The sequence below is a fragment of the Siphateles boraxobius genome, unplaced genomic scaffold (genome assembly GCF_051911475.1).
Source record: "Siphateles boraxobius isolate OS27281-9 unplaced genomic scaffold, OSU_SipBor_1 66, whole genome shotgun sequence".
NCBI lineage: Eukaryota > Metazoa > Chordata > Actinopteri > Cypriniformes > Leuciscidae > Siphateles > Siphateles boraxobius.
This window is the reverse complement of record NW_027509193.1, coordinates 17347554-17360436: the sequence shown is the minus strand read 5'-3', so window position 1 is coordinate 17360436 and position 12883 is coordinate 17347554. Positions and strand designations below refer to the sequence as shown.

Genomic DNA, 12883 nt, shown 5'->3' with positions numbered 1-12883 from the left:
TAATGTTGTAATAAAATTGTTAAATATCAAATTTATCAAATCTGTTGGGGGGGGAGGGCTGTGTATAACATGCACACAGGCTGCAACTAATCAAATTCTGCTTGATTCAGTGATATTGGAATACTTGGCCTTCCCAACTGCTCCTTTCCCAGGAAGACTTCTTAATCCAATCCAATTAGCCTAACAGTGTGTCACCACTATACCAGCTCTGAGCACTACAAACACACAGCTGGAAGCCTCCACACATACTTTCACACAATATAGGCAGTTATTCACACACAGTTCGTTTAGTTTAAGTGTAGTTCAAGAGTCTTCCATGTTTCTCCGGCATAACTCTTTTCTGCCACTTCTGTTTTGTGAGTTCTTGGAGAGTGATTGAGGTACTGTGAGTTCTGGACCTTAAGGCTTTGAGAAAAACTTGTTTATAACAGTGGTTATCTAATGAATGCAATGACAAATGTATCATGTTTATAAGACTATGATGGAATATTGAACTTGAAAGTCAATGTGTTGTTTTAAAACAATTGTGGTGCATACTGCTGTGTAGTTGTTTAACAGCGCCCTCGTGTGGACTGCATTATGCAGGTCAGTATTGTCTTTTACTATCTTTACAGTCCAATTCGGTAAGGATTTCGCTTTCATTGAGGTCATAGCTACATGGTGTAACAAAGAAAGAGAAACTTATGTACATTTCATATGAAAAATGTACTGACTTTTCCCTGACTTTTTCTTTTCTTTTTGGAATCTTTGTCTTGACGTTTAATGAAAATACGAATCTATCATGTAATGCATGATTCAAGACTGAGAGTTAATTACATGGGTGGCCTAATGGTTAGAGAGTCCGACTGGAGACTCAAAGGTTGCAGGTTTCAGTCTAAATACTGGCAGGAAATAACTGTGGTACCCTTGAACAAGGCACCGAACCCCCAATCGCTCCGCAGGCGCGGCTGTCTTCCCACTGATACCTGTGTGTGTCCACGTTTTGCAGTGTGTATGTGTTCACTAACGTTACTCCCTTCTCCTAATGTGTGTGCACTAGATTGGATGGGTTAAATGCAGAGGACAAATTCCGAGTATGGGTCAACATACTTGACTCCCGTCACCGTGCCATATCACACATTAACATTTGCTCAAAATTCGGTACAGCTGATAATGTATAAACATATGTGTGCATTTGTTAATTTATCTTATAAATTACATGAAAATATGCGAACACTTTACAAAAAAGTGCTCTGCGGGGCGGGGCGCGTGACGCTTCTCACGCACGCCAACGTTCATTGGCTCGTTCTGTAGACACTCGAAGTTGATAGGGCTCCCTGAAGTGATCCCAATTACGTCGTCACGTAGAACGTGAGCGACTGAAAGGGAACTGAGAAAAGAAAGCGAAACTTAAACCTCCGTCCGGAGCAAAAACAAAAGATTTCCCTCTTGCTTTCTCAACTCACTTTGACAAGTTTCATCACCAAAGCTTACCATCAGTAGACTACTCTGAAATAGGCTACAATGGGAACCAGGTGGGTACATTTATTATTTGTTATAATTTTCTATCTTTTTTTCATAGTTTATAATTACACAAAGTTACGTCCAAAATAAAAAGCAATGTCAGTATGTAATCAAACAGAAGAAAAACAGCAACTTTAAATTCTGTTTTCAACGTGAATTAATAACATGCTATAAGCAGTTTGTGGAAGTTTGGGATCAAACACAATTCTCCTCAGATATCCTATCACAAACAGCCGAGAATGCAGAAAAACAAGTTGGCTATTTTGTATCTTTCCGTCAGTTTTGTTTGGGTGTGGGAATTTTTATTAAATAAGAGACAGACCATAACATGAGTTAAACGTCTGTTTAAACACGAGTTTAAACAGTTTGTGTCCGATGCAAGTCTTGAATTTGTTAACTCAATGCATGGTACTTACCAATGCACGTTAAAGAACATTAGTCTAAAGGTTTAGTTTACCCAAAAATGAAAAGTCAGTCATCATTGATTTACCCTTAAATTGAAATTGAAATAAAAAAGAAGATATTTTGAAGAATGCTGGTAACCAAACAGTTAGACGGTAGCCTTAAAATACTGCAGCAGTCAATGGCTACTGTCAAATGTTTGGTAGTAACATTCTTCACAATATCATATTTTGTGTTCAGCAGAAGAAAGAAACTCATACAAGTTTGGAACAACATGACGGTGAGTAAATAATGACTGAATTTTCATTTTTGGATGAACTATCCCTTTAAAGCAATTAATATTTAACAACATTAATCAATACATTGACATAGAGCAGTATTGTTGTTGTTTTTTATCATGAACTATTAAAGAATAAAAGAAACCGTGTCCATTGGAGGAATGTCATTCAAATGTTGCCATGACATTTGCAAAATGGCTCTGTCTATTTAGCTAAATTTAAACTTCAGTGACTGCACTCTTACAGAGAAGGTACCTCCAAGATCCATAAAAATCTTCTGAATTACTTCGAAAGTATACTTCAGTTCTTTTGGATACTCCATATTCAGTGCATTCATGAGTCCGAAAAAGTAAGCGTATCCTGCTGGTAGATCTGTAATGTCCTCAAGAACAATGGCCTCTTCCAATATTAGTTGGTCAGAGTTGGTAGTGATGTAACAGCGGCATCTTCGACCACAGTAAAGATTCCGATCTCTACATCTTTGGTGCCTTGATCTACAGGATCAGTATCCTGGGAGAATAATTAATGGGATGGGGTACCTAAATACATTTAAAACATACTACAGGTCCTTCTCAAAAAATTTGCATATTGTGATGAAGTTCATTATTTTCCATAATTTAATGATAAAAATTAAACTTTCATATATTTTAGATTCATTGCACACCAACTGAAATATTTCAGGTCTATTATTGTTTTAATACTGATGATTTTGGCATACAGCTCATGAAAACCCAAAATTCCTATCTCAAAAAATTAGCATATCATGAAAAGGGTCTCTAAACTAGCTATTAACCTAATCATCTGAATCAACTAATTAACTCTAAACACCTGCAAAAGATTCCTGAGGCTTTTAAAAACTCCCAGCCTGTTTCATTACTCAAAACCGCAATCATGGGTAAGACTGCCGACCCGACTGCTGTCCAGAAGGCCATCATTGATGCCCTCAAGCAAGAGGGTACGACACAGAAATAAATTTCTGAACAAATAGGCTGTTCCCAGAGTGCTGTATCAAGGCACCTCAGTGGGAAGTCTGTGGGAAGGAAAAAGTGTGGCAAAAAACGCTGCACAACGAGAAGAGGTGACCGGACCCTGAGGAAGATTGTGGAGAAGGACCGATTCCAGACCTTGGGGAACCTGCGGAAGCAGTGGACTGAGTGTGGAGTAGAAACATCCAGAGCCACCGTGCACAGGCGTGTGTAGGAAATGGGCTACAGGTGCCGCATTCCCCAGGTCAAGCCACTTTTGAACCAGAAACAGCGGCAGAATCGCCTGACCTGGGCTACAGAGAAGCAGCACTGGACTTCAGGCATTTTTGGCATTTCCTTCTCACCAGTCTTCCTCCAGACTCTGGCACCTTGATTTCCAAATGACATGCAAAATTTGCTTTTATCTGAAAAAAGTACTTTGGACCACTGAGCAACAGTCCAGTGCTGCTTCTCTGTAGCCCAGGTCAGGCGCTTCTGCCTTACTCTCACACTATTGGCTGGTAAGTGCACGAACCAATGGCAGAGCGGCGCACCAGCGCAAACCAATCGGTGCAAACTGAGCGCAAAGGGCATCTGGCTATAAAAGACGCTCGAATTGCCATGGATTCAGATCTCCTTTAGCGACGATCTTCGGACCTTGCTGATCCTCTCACTCGAAGCCAACGCCTTTTCGCCGAGTCAAGTAGTGCCTGCAGAGGAACAGCGAGCGAGCCAGCAGCCGGCCACGATGTCACGATGGGTTATAAACACAATAGAGCAAGGCTCCTTGCTCCAATTCGCTCACAACCCACCCTGCTTCGCGGGCATAAAACACACTTCAGTAATGAGCAACGTGTCTCACCTGAACTACCTCGACGACTGGCTCGTTCTGGCCCAGTCAGAGGCGGAGCTAAACTTCCACAAATCCTTGCTCCTCAGCCATCTAGAATGCCTGTGTCTCAGAATAAACACAGCCAAGAGCTCGTTGCTGCCCAGCCAGAGGATCTCTTTTCTGGGGGCGTGGCTGTCAGATGAGCGCCTGCTGACTATCCAGCAGCTCGCGTGCTCGTTCAGAATGGGAACCAACAGACCCATCAGAATGTTTCAGAGGATGCTAGGTCTTATGGCCTCAGCTTCATCAGTACTCCCGCTGGGTATGCTGCATATGCGCCCCCTGCAGTACTGGCTGAAACCTCGGGTTCCTCCCGAAGCATGGCGCTCGGGCAATCTTTCCATCAGATTGGGCTGTATCAGAGCCCTGGCTCCCTGGTCGACACCCAGTCTCTTCGAGTCTGGGATGAGTTTGGGGACAATCTCGAGACGAATGGTGGTCACCATGGATGCCTCCAACACGGTGTAGGGTATGGACCAATCAGACACATACTAATTATTCATTATATACAAAGGTTTATGAAACTCCTCACACAGCCCAAATGAACAAACACAAGGGCAGAAACAGTGTCAGGTTACAGGGCATGATAAGGAGATTTTACGACCTCCGAGGAATGTGGCCACATACTCAAGAGAGAGACTATGAAACAGAAACCCTCTTTAAAACAGACTTTGCTGCATTAATCATAGACTAAATGATCTATAAATGAACATGCATAAAAGTTTGAAAGAAACAGTGTAAATGGTTTACTGTCTCGTGTACTATTAGGTATATATTATGGTATGTATCCTGGATTACAACCAACTAACGATCAATGTAACCTAACATGTATCATGCCTCCTAACTAATTAATCCTCATTTAATGACTCACACTTCGATGTACATCACCTTCTTCTAGAATGCGGTGTGGATGTGTTAAAGCTATTTTAGCATTAATGAAGGTATAATCATATTATGGGACAAAGATCCGTAAATCAACTAAGAGCCACTTTCCCTCTCAGACATGTCCCCTTTCTGATTGGTCGAGTTCAACCCTTAGGGGAGGATCTTCTCCAGGCCTTATTAGAGACAGTCCACATGTGACCTCCCTCTCTTAGTTCTTTCATTCAGCCGCAACACTGTTCTGGTGATTCTGGGGAACCCCCTCCCCCTCCACGGGGGCCCCAGGGCCCAGCAGGCCTCAATCCAACCAGATATGGGCTCAGGCAGGAGAGAGATGACTCTCTCACAAAGAACCAAGGACAATCTCAAGAGTTTTGGAACAAAGACTCCAACCAACAACGACTCCAATCACCCATCCTTCCGACTTCCTCACTTCTCCTGGGTGCTCGGCGTGGCCTCAACAGAGTCCCAAGCCTTGCCCAAACCAGCCATGCGTTCCTGGAGAAGGAGAACGCTCAACCAACTTCCACTTGACACTGTCGGAACCATCAACGACTTCAGTTTTCAACAACTTCAAGAATTGTTCCCATTACAAATGCAAGTATTCAATTCAATGAAATGTGAAAATGAAATTCTGATGGTTCTTCTCATAGACCCTCTTCCGGTTTCCAATTTCATCCTATCACTAACCTATTTATGTATTCATGTGTGTATGTTGTTTAGTTTATTTATATTCATATAAATATCTATATTTAGTTAATAAAACTTGTACATAATATGTATTTGGTTCTGTTTTGTTTGCAATACAAGTCACTTTACGATCACGGTTTTTGCTACTGGCTCAAAGTACTGTACAGGCGAAGAAATAATTATTCTTCGGTGGCCATGGAAGATACCCTTTTCTTAGAATAAATTAATAATCAAAAGAGTTCGTTGGAAGAACTGATTAATTGATTGTAATATTAATTCAGCCACATCAAGTTAATCCAATTAACTGACCCAAATATTTATAATTAATAATAACAAGATATTATTGATTATTAATATTTCCAAAAGCTGAGTTCCTTACAACGGGTTGGGGCGCTCTGTGAGAGGGTTTACCATTAAATTGGACAACAAATGTAATATAGTTAAGAAAATATGAAACAATATGCAAAATTGCATTAATGGTTTTATTCAGAAAGCTGTTAATACTGCAGTGTTTTGAATATATTAAAAGATCTTAAAAGAGTATCTGTTCACCCAGCTTGTCTAAAATAGTCTTAATTTCTTCTCTAAATGCATTCATTCATCCTATAGAGTTTAAGGAGAGGTATTGTGTACTTTTCAAGAGATATGTTGAACTTCCACACAAGGTCGTCGTTACAGATACAAGAAAACTCCACAGAGATCTGTTAAAAAAATGTCAATAGGAATCACCACAAAGTTTTACTACTATAAGTATTACTAAAATGTTTTAAATCTTTAGAAATAATAATTAAAATAATAATTAATATTGACTCTAAAATAAGAAACCAGGAAATAACAGTTGCTATTAAAAGGTTTACCTCGTCCTTTAGTGGAGGCGGCAAGACATTTCTCTCTGAACTCCTCAACTAGTGTAAATACATAAAATGAGCAAACATCTCATTTGATATGACAAAACATACAGTTGATTATAAAAACGATTAATACCTGACATGTTCACAAGTCCCTAAAGGCCAAGTCCAAGTCTTTGTACCTTGTTTTTTTAAACAATATTTCTTTCAGCTAACCTAGTTATTGTAATTAGTGTTTTGAACTTTCAAAACGGATTTCTACTTCAAAAATGTCTAAACTGGCACATAAATTATTACTTAAATCATTAATAAATTTTATTTTATTCACAATAAAAAATTATTATTTTTAAACTACATAACATTATGCCATTTGGAATGCAGGGAGAGTCACCACGAGGACTAAACGTGCTGTGTATTTTGAGCTATTTGAGTTGCTGTAGTTAGCTGTAGTTCTAGGCAGTGATGGGAATGTATTCTTCCAGAGAGCGCCGGCAGTAACAAACAACGTGTATAAACAAGGGATACAGTAAACAACACAAATAACAATATTCCCATCAGTGTGTCGTTAATACATACCAGTGACCGTTTAATTGAATAGGCAGGACACCGCTAGTTCACATCACCAAGCACCCAAAAGTGCGTGAAATCGGCAGCACTGGTAAATTAGATCAGGCCATCAGTTTGGGAAGAGTCAAATCAAGTCACCTTCCTTTATAAAGCGCTTTTAAAAGTATGGATTGTTTCAAAGCAGCTTTACGGTGATAATAGAAATTACCGCAACAGATTGTTTAGGCTTTACCATAGCTCTAGGATAAAGTTATTGTCCAGCTAAAGATAGTCTTGATTGATTCACTTCCGTTGCGAAGATCATTAGTTATTAAAGGCACACTATGCAGGAATTCCCCTAGAGTCGCTGTGGAGTACTTGTATTTAACGTTATTGTCGTAAATACCACTCACGCAGAGCGTATCTGCACTCTCGGCCTGATGTTGTTGATGTATGTGACTTCGTGCCGTAAAGCTTCGTGCCGTGATTCTCACGAAATTTGGCGGGTGTAACCTCTCAAACTTGCATTGCTGTTTTTTCCAGCGGCTCAACCCAGCTTTGCTATCGGGATGATTCTCCCTACTACGTGTTCGTTTACCATCGAAATTACTTTGAAGCTGTTATATTAAGGTAAAAATGCATAGTGTGCCTTTAACTTAGGAGCCGCTAACACGACAGACAAAAAAAACTTTTCTAACAGAAAAACCCCTAGCATGCTCCGGCCGCCCATCCGCACAAAACAGTGCCTGGTGTCTCAAGAACGCACTCCCGAAATAGGTTCGAAGGTGAAAACGATTATCCATTTTCTCTGTGCAAACCTCAAAAACGCAAACCCGCGAAAACGCAGACGGCACGCACATGCGCATCATGTGTTCAGTCTATAGGTATGCGCATTTGAACAGTTTGAATATATATGTGTGCAGGCGTGTAGTCCTTGAATTCTTTTCCAAGAGCACAATATACATCATATATGACAAATAACATACAGTCGATTATAAAAATTATTAATACATACCAGTGATTCTGCAGAAATGCAGAATTGAAGGCAGCCCTCAGCTACCGGCTTCTCACCAGCAGCAGACACCTAACCGCGGAGTATCTGAAGTCTCAAACTGCGCATGCGTTCAGGGTTCAAACTGCGCACGCGCTGCAAAAAACACGAATGAACTTGAAAACTAAAACGATTAAGTTCGAACAACAAAACATTGTATGTTTTCATCTTTAAAGCTGCAGTCGATAAGTCTGGCAGATTGAGGGAACTTAGCCAAAATTGTGAATATTTACAACTCTCCTGCCCCTCCCCCACTACCACCGAGCACCCTCCCATCAAGTTCGTGCTCGTCAGTGCGTGTATATTGTAACGTGGGTGAGGGGAATCTGTGGTGTGTGCACGAACTGTGATTGACTGTCAGATCTCACACAGCCCTACGCTGATTGAACCAGTAGAGCCGGGAGCGGTGGATTTTTGCAAAACAAATAACAGGCACTAGGTGGAGGTAGAAGTGCGGGTTTTTTTCTAAAACAGGTGTGGTGAAGAGAGGAGTCCCACTCATAGACATCATATAGATAGACGCCCTATCGACCGCTACTGCCTATTGGCGCGGACGAGCCGTGGGGTCGCCATCTTAAACCGGTCACCCGCTCCGCTCAGTGTAATCTGTTTGGCAGGTGCAATGAGCTGCCAGCGCATTTAATTAATCAAATCTCACTGAATACCTAACTGATTTTCACGCGGGTTTTTTTGCTGCAAAGGTCATACACGTAGCTACGATACAGGACACATTGAATATTTTACTCACAAAATACAAACAATAGTACGGTAATGTTAAATGTTAAATCTTACTTGTGAAAAGTAATCCCCGAGTGATGGTCCGCCGATTTGAGCAGGAATATGCTGCACAGTGCTCTGGCATCTACTGCTGCTATGCAACGCAAATAGGAGTATGACCGGTTTAAGATGGCGGCCGCATTTCTTGCGCCACTGCGGCCAATAGGGCATCTAGTCTCTATATGATATCTATGGTCCCACTGAAGAAATGGGTCCCATCTTAGGACCCCATTAGTATGACAGTAGTATGCCTGATCTAAATCTGTTCTCGCAAAACTGTTAATAACAAAAATAGTAATAAACTCAAATTAACCTTATTTTATGGTTCTTTTAATAACAAAATGTTTACAACATATTGCGCTGATTATTACGATAAACATAATGACATAATTATAATTGCATTACGAATTGCTGTGAATATGGTATGGCATTATAATCTCAGGTAAAGCTCAGCTAACGTTAGCACGCTCATCGGATGGCTGCAAGCTATGCTACTATCTAAGCTAAGTAAAAAACAATAAGATCGGAAACAAGTTTAAATTCACAATAATAGCTTTGGTTATATACTTGTTATGAACAATCAGACCCCGGAAGATCCAAATGCAGCGTAGGTTTAATTACAGGAAAGTCAGATAGGCAAGGGTCACAGACAGCAGACACAGCATAGGAGGCAAGGCTAAATCACAATCCAAATACCAGGCTGGAGAACAGAAGCTGGTAGCAGACGACACGAGATCCAGGGATCAGGCAGAAGGTCAATGGGCAGGCAGCAGACAATCAAGTAGAGGATTCAGCAAGGCTCGTAAACAGACAGGCAATCAAACTAGGAAACGCTCAAAAGCAGACTTGCAATCAAGACTAGATATCAGACTGGATTACAGACTAGGAGACGCTAGGAATTGAACACAACAGTGAGTCATACCTTCATTCAAAACTTCGTCAAAGGTGAAAGTGACAGTGAGGTATAAATGTGTGTGGAACTAGATGCAGGTGTGAGAGTGATCAATGTAAAGTAAAGTACAGGGAAAAGCAGTTCAGAAGTGGAGTGCCCTCTCATGGCATTCGAGGGCAATCCAGCCGATCATCGTCACAATACTAGTATATGAAACATATAAGTTAAAAGACATAAATAACTTGTTATAACGTAGTTAAAACGACTTCTATAATAAAGCGATTTTGTCTGATTTGTAAACAGGCTTTAAAGCGATTACCCATAAAACATGCTTTGAACCAATCGGATTGCTTGGGTCCTAAGCTGGGACTCATCTCTTCAGTGGGACTCAACACTTCATCACACCGGCTGATTTATGTTGTTCTGTCGGAGCATAGTGTCGGTTTCAGTGAATATGATAAAAAAAAATCTGGCCGACTGCAGCTTTAAGTAACGAATTTGTCGAATCAACTTAGTATGACTAGGGCACTAAATTGTCTCCATAAGAGAGATAGCACAAGAGAGAACCTGGAGATCTTGACTTGTAAGTCTTCAAACACAACTTCCCTTGCCCCTCACACATCCAAAACACAAACCTTCGGTTGGGTTGCCGATTGAGTTGTTTTTAACCCAGCGTAGTTGTAGTCAACAACTTAACTTAGATCTTAATATGAACTACACCAACCAAGAAAAGCTCTTCTGAATGGCAGGAAGGCAACATTTCTCTGAGAATCTGCTTTGCCTGCTCAGAATTACCTACTGAATAGTTTAAACTGTTACTGTTATGATTCAATTATTTTGAAATGCATTAATCACACATTTATTCAGATTGGAAATATCATTGTTACTATGTAAATTGTTCTTTTTTGACACAGGGAACAATTACAGGAGCTCCTGTCGGAGTATGTAGTGGACACACTCAACTACATTCAGACAGTGAGGGACTTCTGTGACAAACAACAAAAATGGACCCTTCAGAGAGAGACAGAGCTGGAGAACATGAGAGACATCAAGGACCAAGCAGACAAAGTCAGTCTTAAGTTTGACCATGTTCAGCGCTCAGAAAACAAAGCCAAGGCTTTTGGGGAGTACCTGTGGAGTGGTTTAACTCAGGTCACGGCTGACTCCAGACTCCAGGAGCTGGAGAAAGAACTGGGTGCCGTCCTGAAGGACACACTTGAGGGTTTGGAGAAACTTCACTACTTCCTGGATGCAGTGGAGAAGCTCACAGTCACCTCACTATTTGTCTTCACTGGACGGAGCTTCTTGCCAAAGGGTGAGAGTCCTGAAAGTGTGCGATCAGTCATCACAGCTGCCAGAATGGCCTCTCCTCTCCTTATCCACTTTAAGCGAAATGCCGAAACCTTCTTCCTTCCTTCACTCAGTAACTTGGACGTCCTAGCCTTTCAATTAGACAAATACATACGTATCACAGAAAAGATCTGCGAGAGAATGGAGAAAAAGTTAGTACTGACATTCATGCAATTTTCATTTAAAAGGGTATTAATTTCAATGGCATTTACTAAATCAACTAAATTGACGATTTAGGTCCATTATTAGATTATAATTTTTTCTCTACATTTATCCCCCCCCACCCCACAGATCCAAGAGTTTTTTGTGGACTGAAGATACTTACAGGTAAGTAAGTAAATATTATAAATTATAAATATTAGGGTAATATTGGGGTGGAACAATTATTAAGGTAATATTGAGGCCAAACTGAGTGGAAGATAATTTGCTTTTATGACAGTCTCTAAAATATAGTCTTTGTTAATCCTACTTAAACTCTTTACAGATGTAAGATGGCTCAACCTGTGAAGTTCAGCTTGAACTTAAGTGAGGACTCCATGCAAAAAATAAAAAATGCCATGCAAAATAAGGTAAGACCTGTTTTTATGATCAAATTTTTTCTTCACATTCTGGTGCATCGTGAAATGTGACTGTAAACTGCATTTTTTTTATTAATGTCTAGGATGGACCAGAACACAAAGCTGACCTTCATTTTTCAGGACCACGCTCTGCACTTCATGGGTTTATTTAGTAAGTGTCGCTCTAGAATGGAGAAGTTCCTGTCAGACCTGGAGGAGAATGCAGTTCAGCTGGACAAGATGAAGATGGGGGCCAGTATCTCCACTGTGGCTGGAAGTTCGGTTGGGATAGCAGGGGGTGTTTTGTCCATTGTTGGTCTTGCTCTCGCCCCTGTCACTGCTGGAGTGTCATTAGCTCTCACTCTGACAGGTGTCGGTCTGGGGGTGACTAGTGGAGTCAATAGCTTAGTCACAGGCATCACTGAAGCAGCAGTCAACTGTCACCATGGGAAAAATGCACAGAACATTTTTCAGAGATACATGGATGATGTGGGGAAGATTTTAGACTGTCTGGAGCAGGCCTCTAGTGAGGAGCGTATAGAGGAACCCAATATAGTGGATATGTTTAAAGCAGGGAAGTTAATAGCTCGTGCAGGAGGAGTGGCCAAAGGTATTGATGCTCTGGTAGATGCAGCTTCAGCTGTTAAAGTACTCAAAACTGAGGAGGTTATTGTGACTGCGACAAAGGTCGGGCTCCAGGAGGCACAAAGTGCTCGTAGCATTCCCCAACTTGCAGCAGACCTTCCCGACATTGGCCAGTTGGCAAAAGGGACGCCACTAGCTCTCTCAAAGTCTGCTAGAGCTGGATTCATCACTCTAAATGCCCTCTTTATTGGCTTAGATGTCATTTTTATTTGCAAAGACAGTATAAGTCTGGCAAAAGGGAGCAAGAGCGAGGCCTCTCTGCTCATCCGCTCTAGAGCAGCTCTATGGAAATCTGAACTGGACGCCTGGCAGAAGATCCATGATTCCTTATGCATAGGAATTTGGAGGTTTAGAAAGAGTCAGGAAGTGTTGGAGCAACTTTTTCTTCCTTAAAAAGCTTTAAAAAGTATGTTTCAAAAAAGAGCTATAAAAAGAGCATCTATCAATTTAGACCAACAGTTAGCTGTCCTCGAACACTAATCAATTTATTAACTACACTACAGGTTTTGTTTTTTCAAGCTTTCTGATTTGTTAATAATTTATGTTTGTAAAATAAAAGCATTACTGAAATCTTCTTGATTTATAGCACATGGTAATTGAATGTT

General features: G+C 40.8%; 1 protein-coding gene across 1 annotated transcript; it reads left to right on the top strand.

Moving 5' to 3' along the window:
• Window positions 1-1343: 1343 nt before the first annotated feature.
• Window positions 1344-12848, top strand: apol (apolipoprotein L). The gene is made up of 5 exons (XM_077213431.1): window positions 1344-1514; window positions 10641-11228; window positions 11368-11403; window positions 11561-11701; window positions 11738-12848. The coding sequence occupies exons 1-5, from the start codon at window positions 1504-1506 to the stop codon at window positions 12669-12671; spliced, it is 1710 nt and encodes a 569-aa protein (XP_077069546.1). The 5' UTR covers window positions 1344-1503; the 3' UTR covers window positions 12672-12848.
• The last annotated feature ends 35 nt before the right edge of the window (window positions 12849-12883 follow it).

Coding starts and splice junctions, on each gene's coding strand:
- apol (XM_077213431.1), top strand. Junction 11,229..11,367: donor TGCGAGAGAATGGAGAAAAA/GTTAGTACTGAC, acceptor CCCACCCCACAG/ATCCAAGAGTTTTTTGTGGA. Junction 11,404..11,560: donor TGGACTGAAGATACTTACAG/GTAAGTAAGTAA, acceptor AACTCTTTACAG/ATGTAAGATGGCTCAACCTG.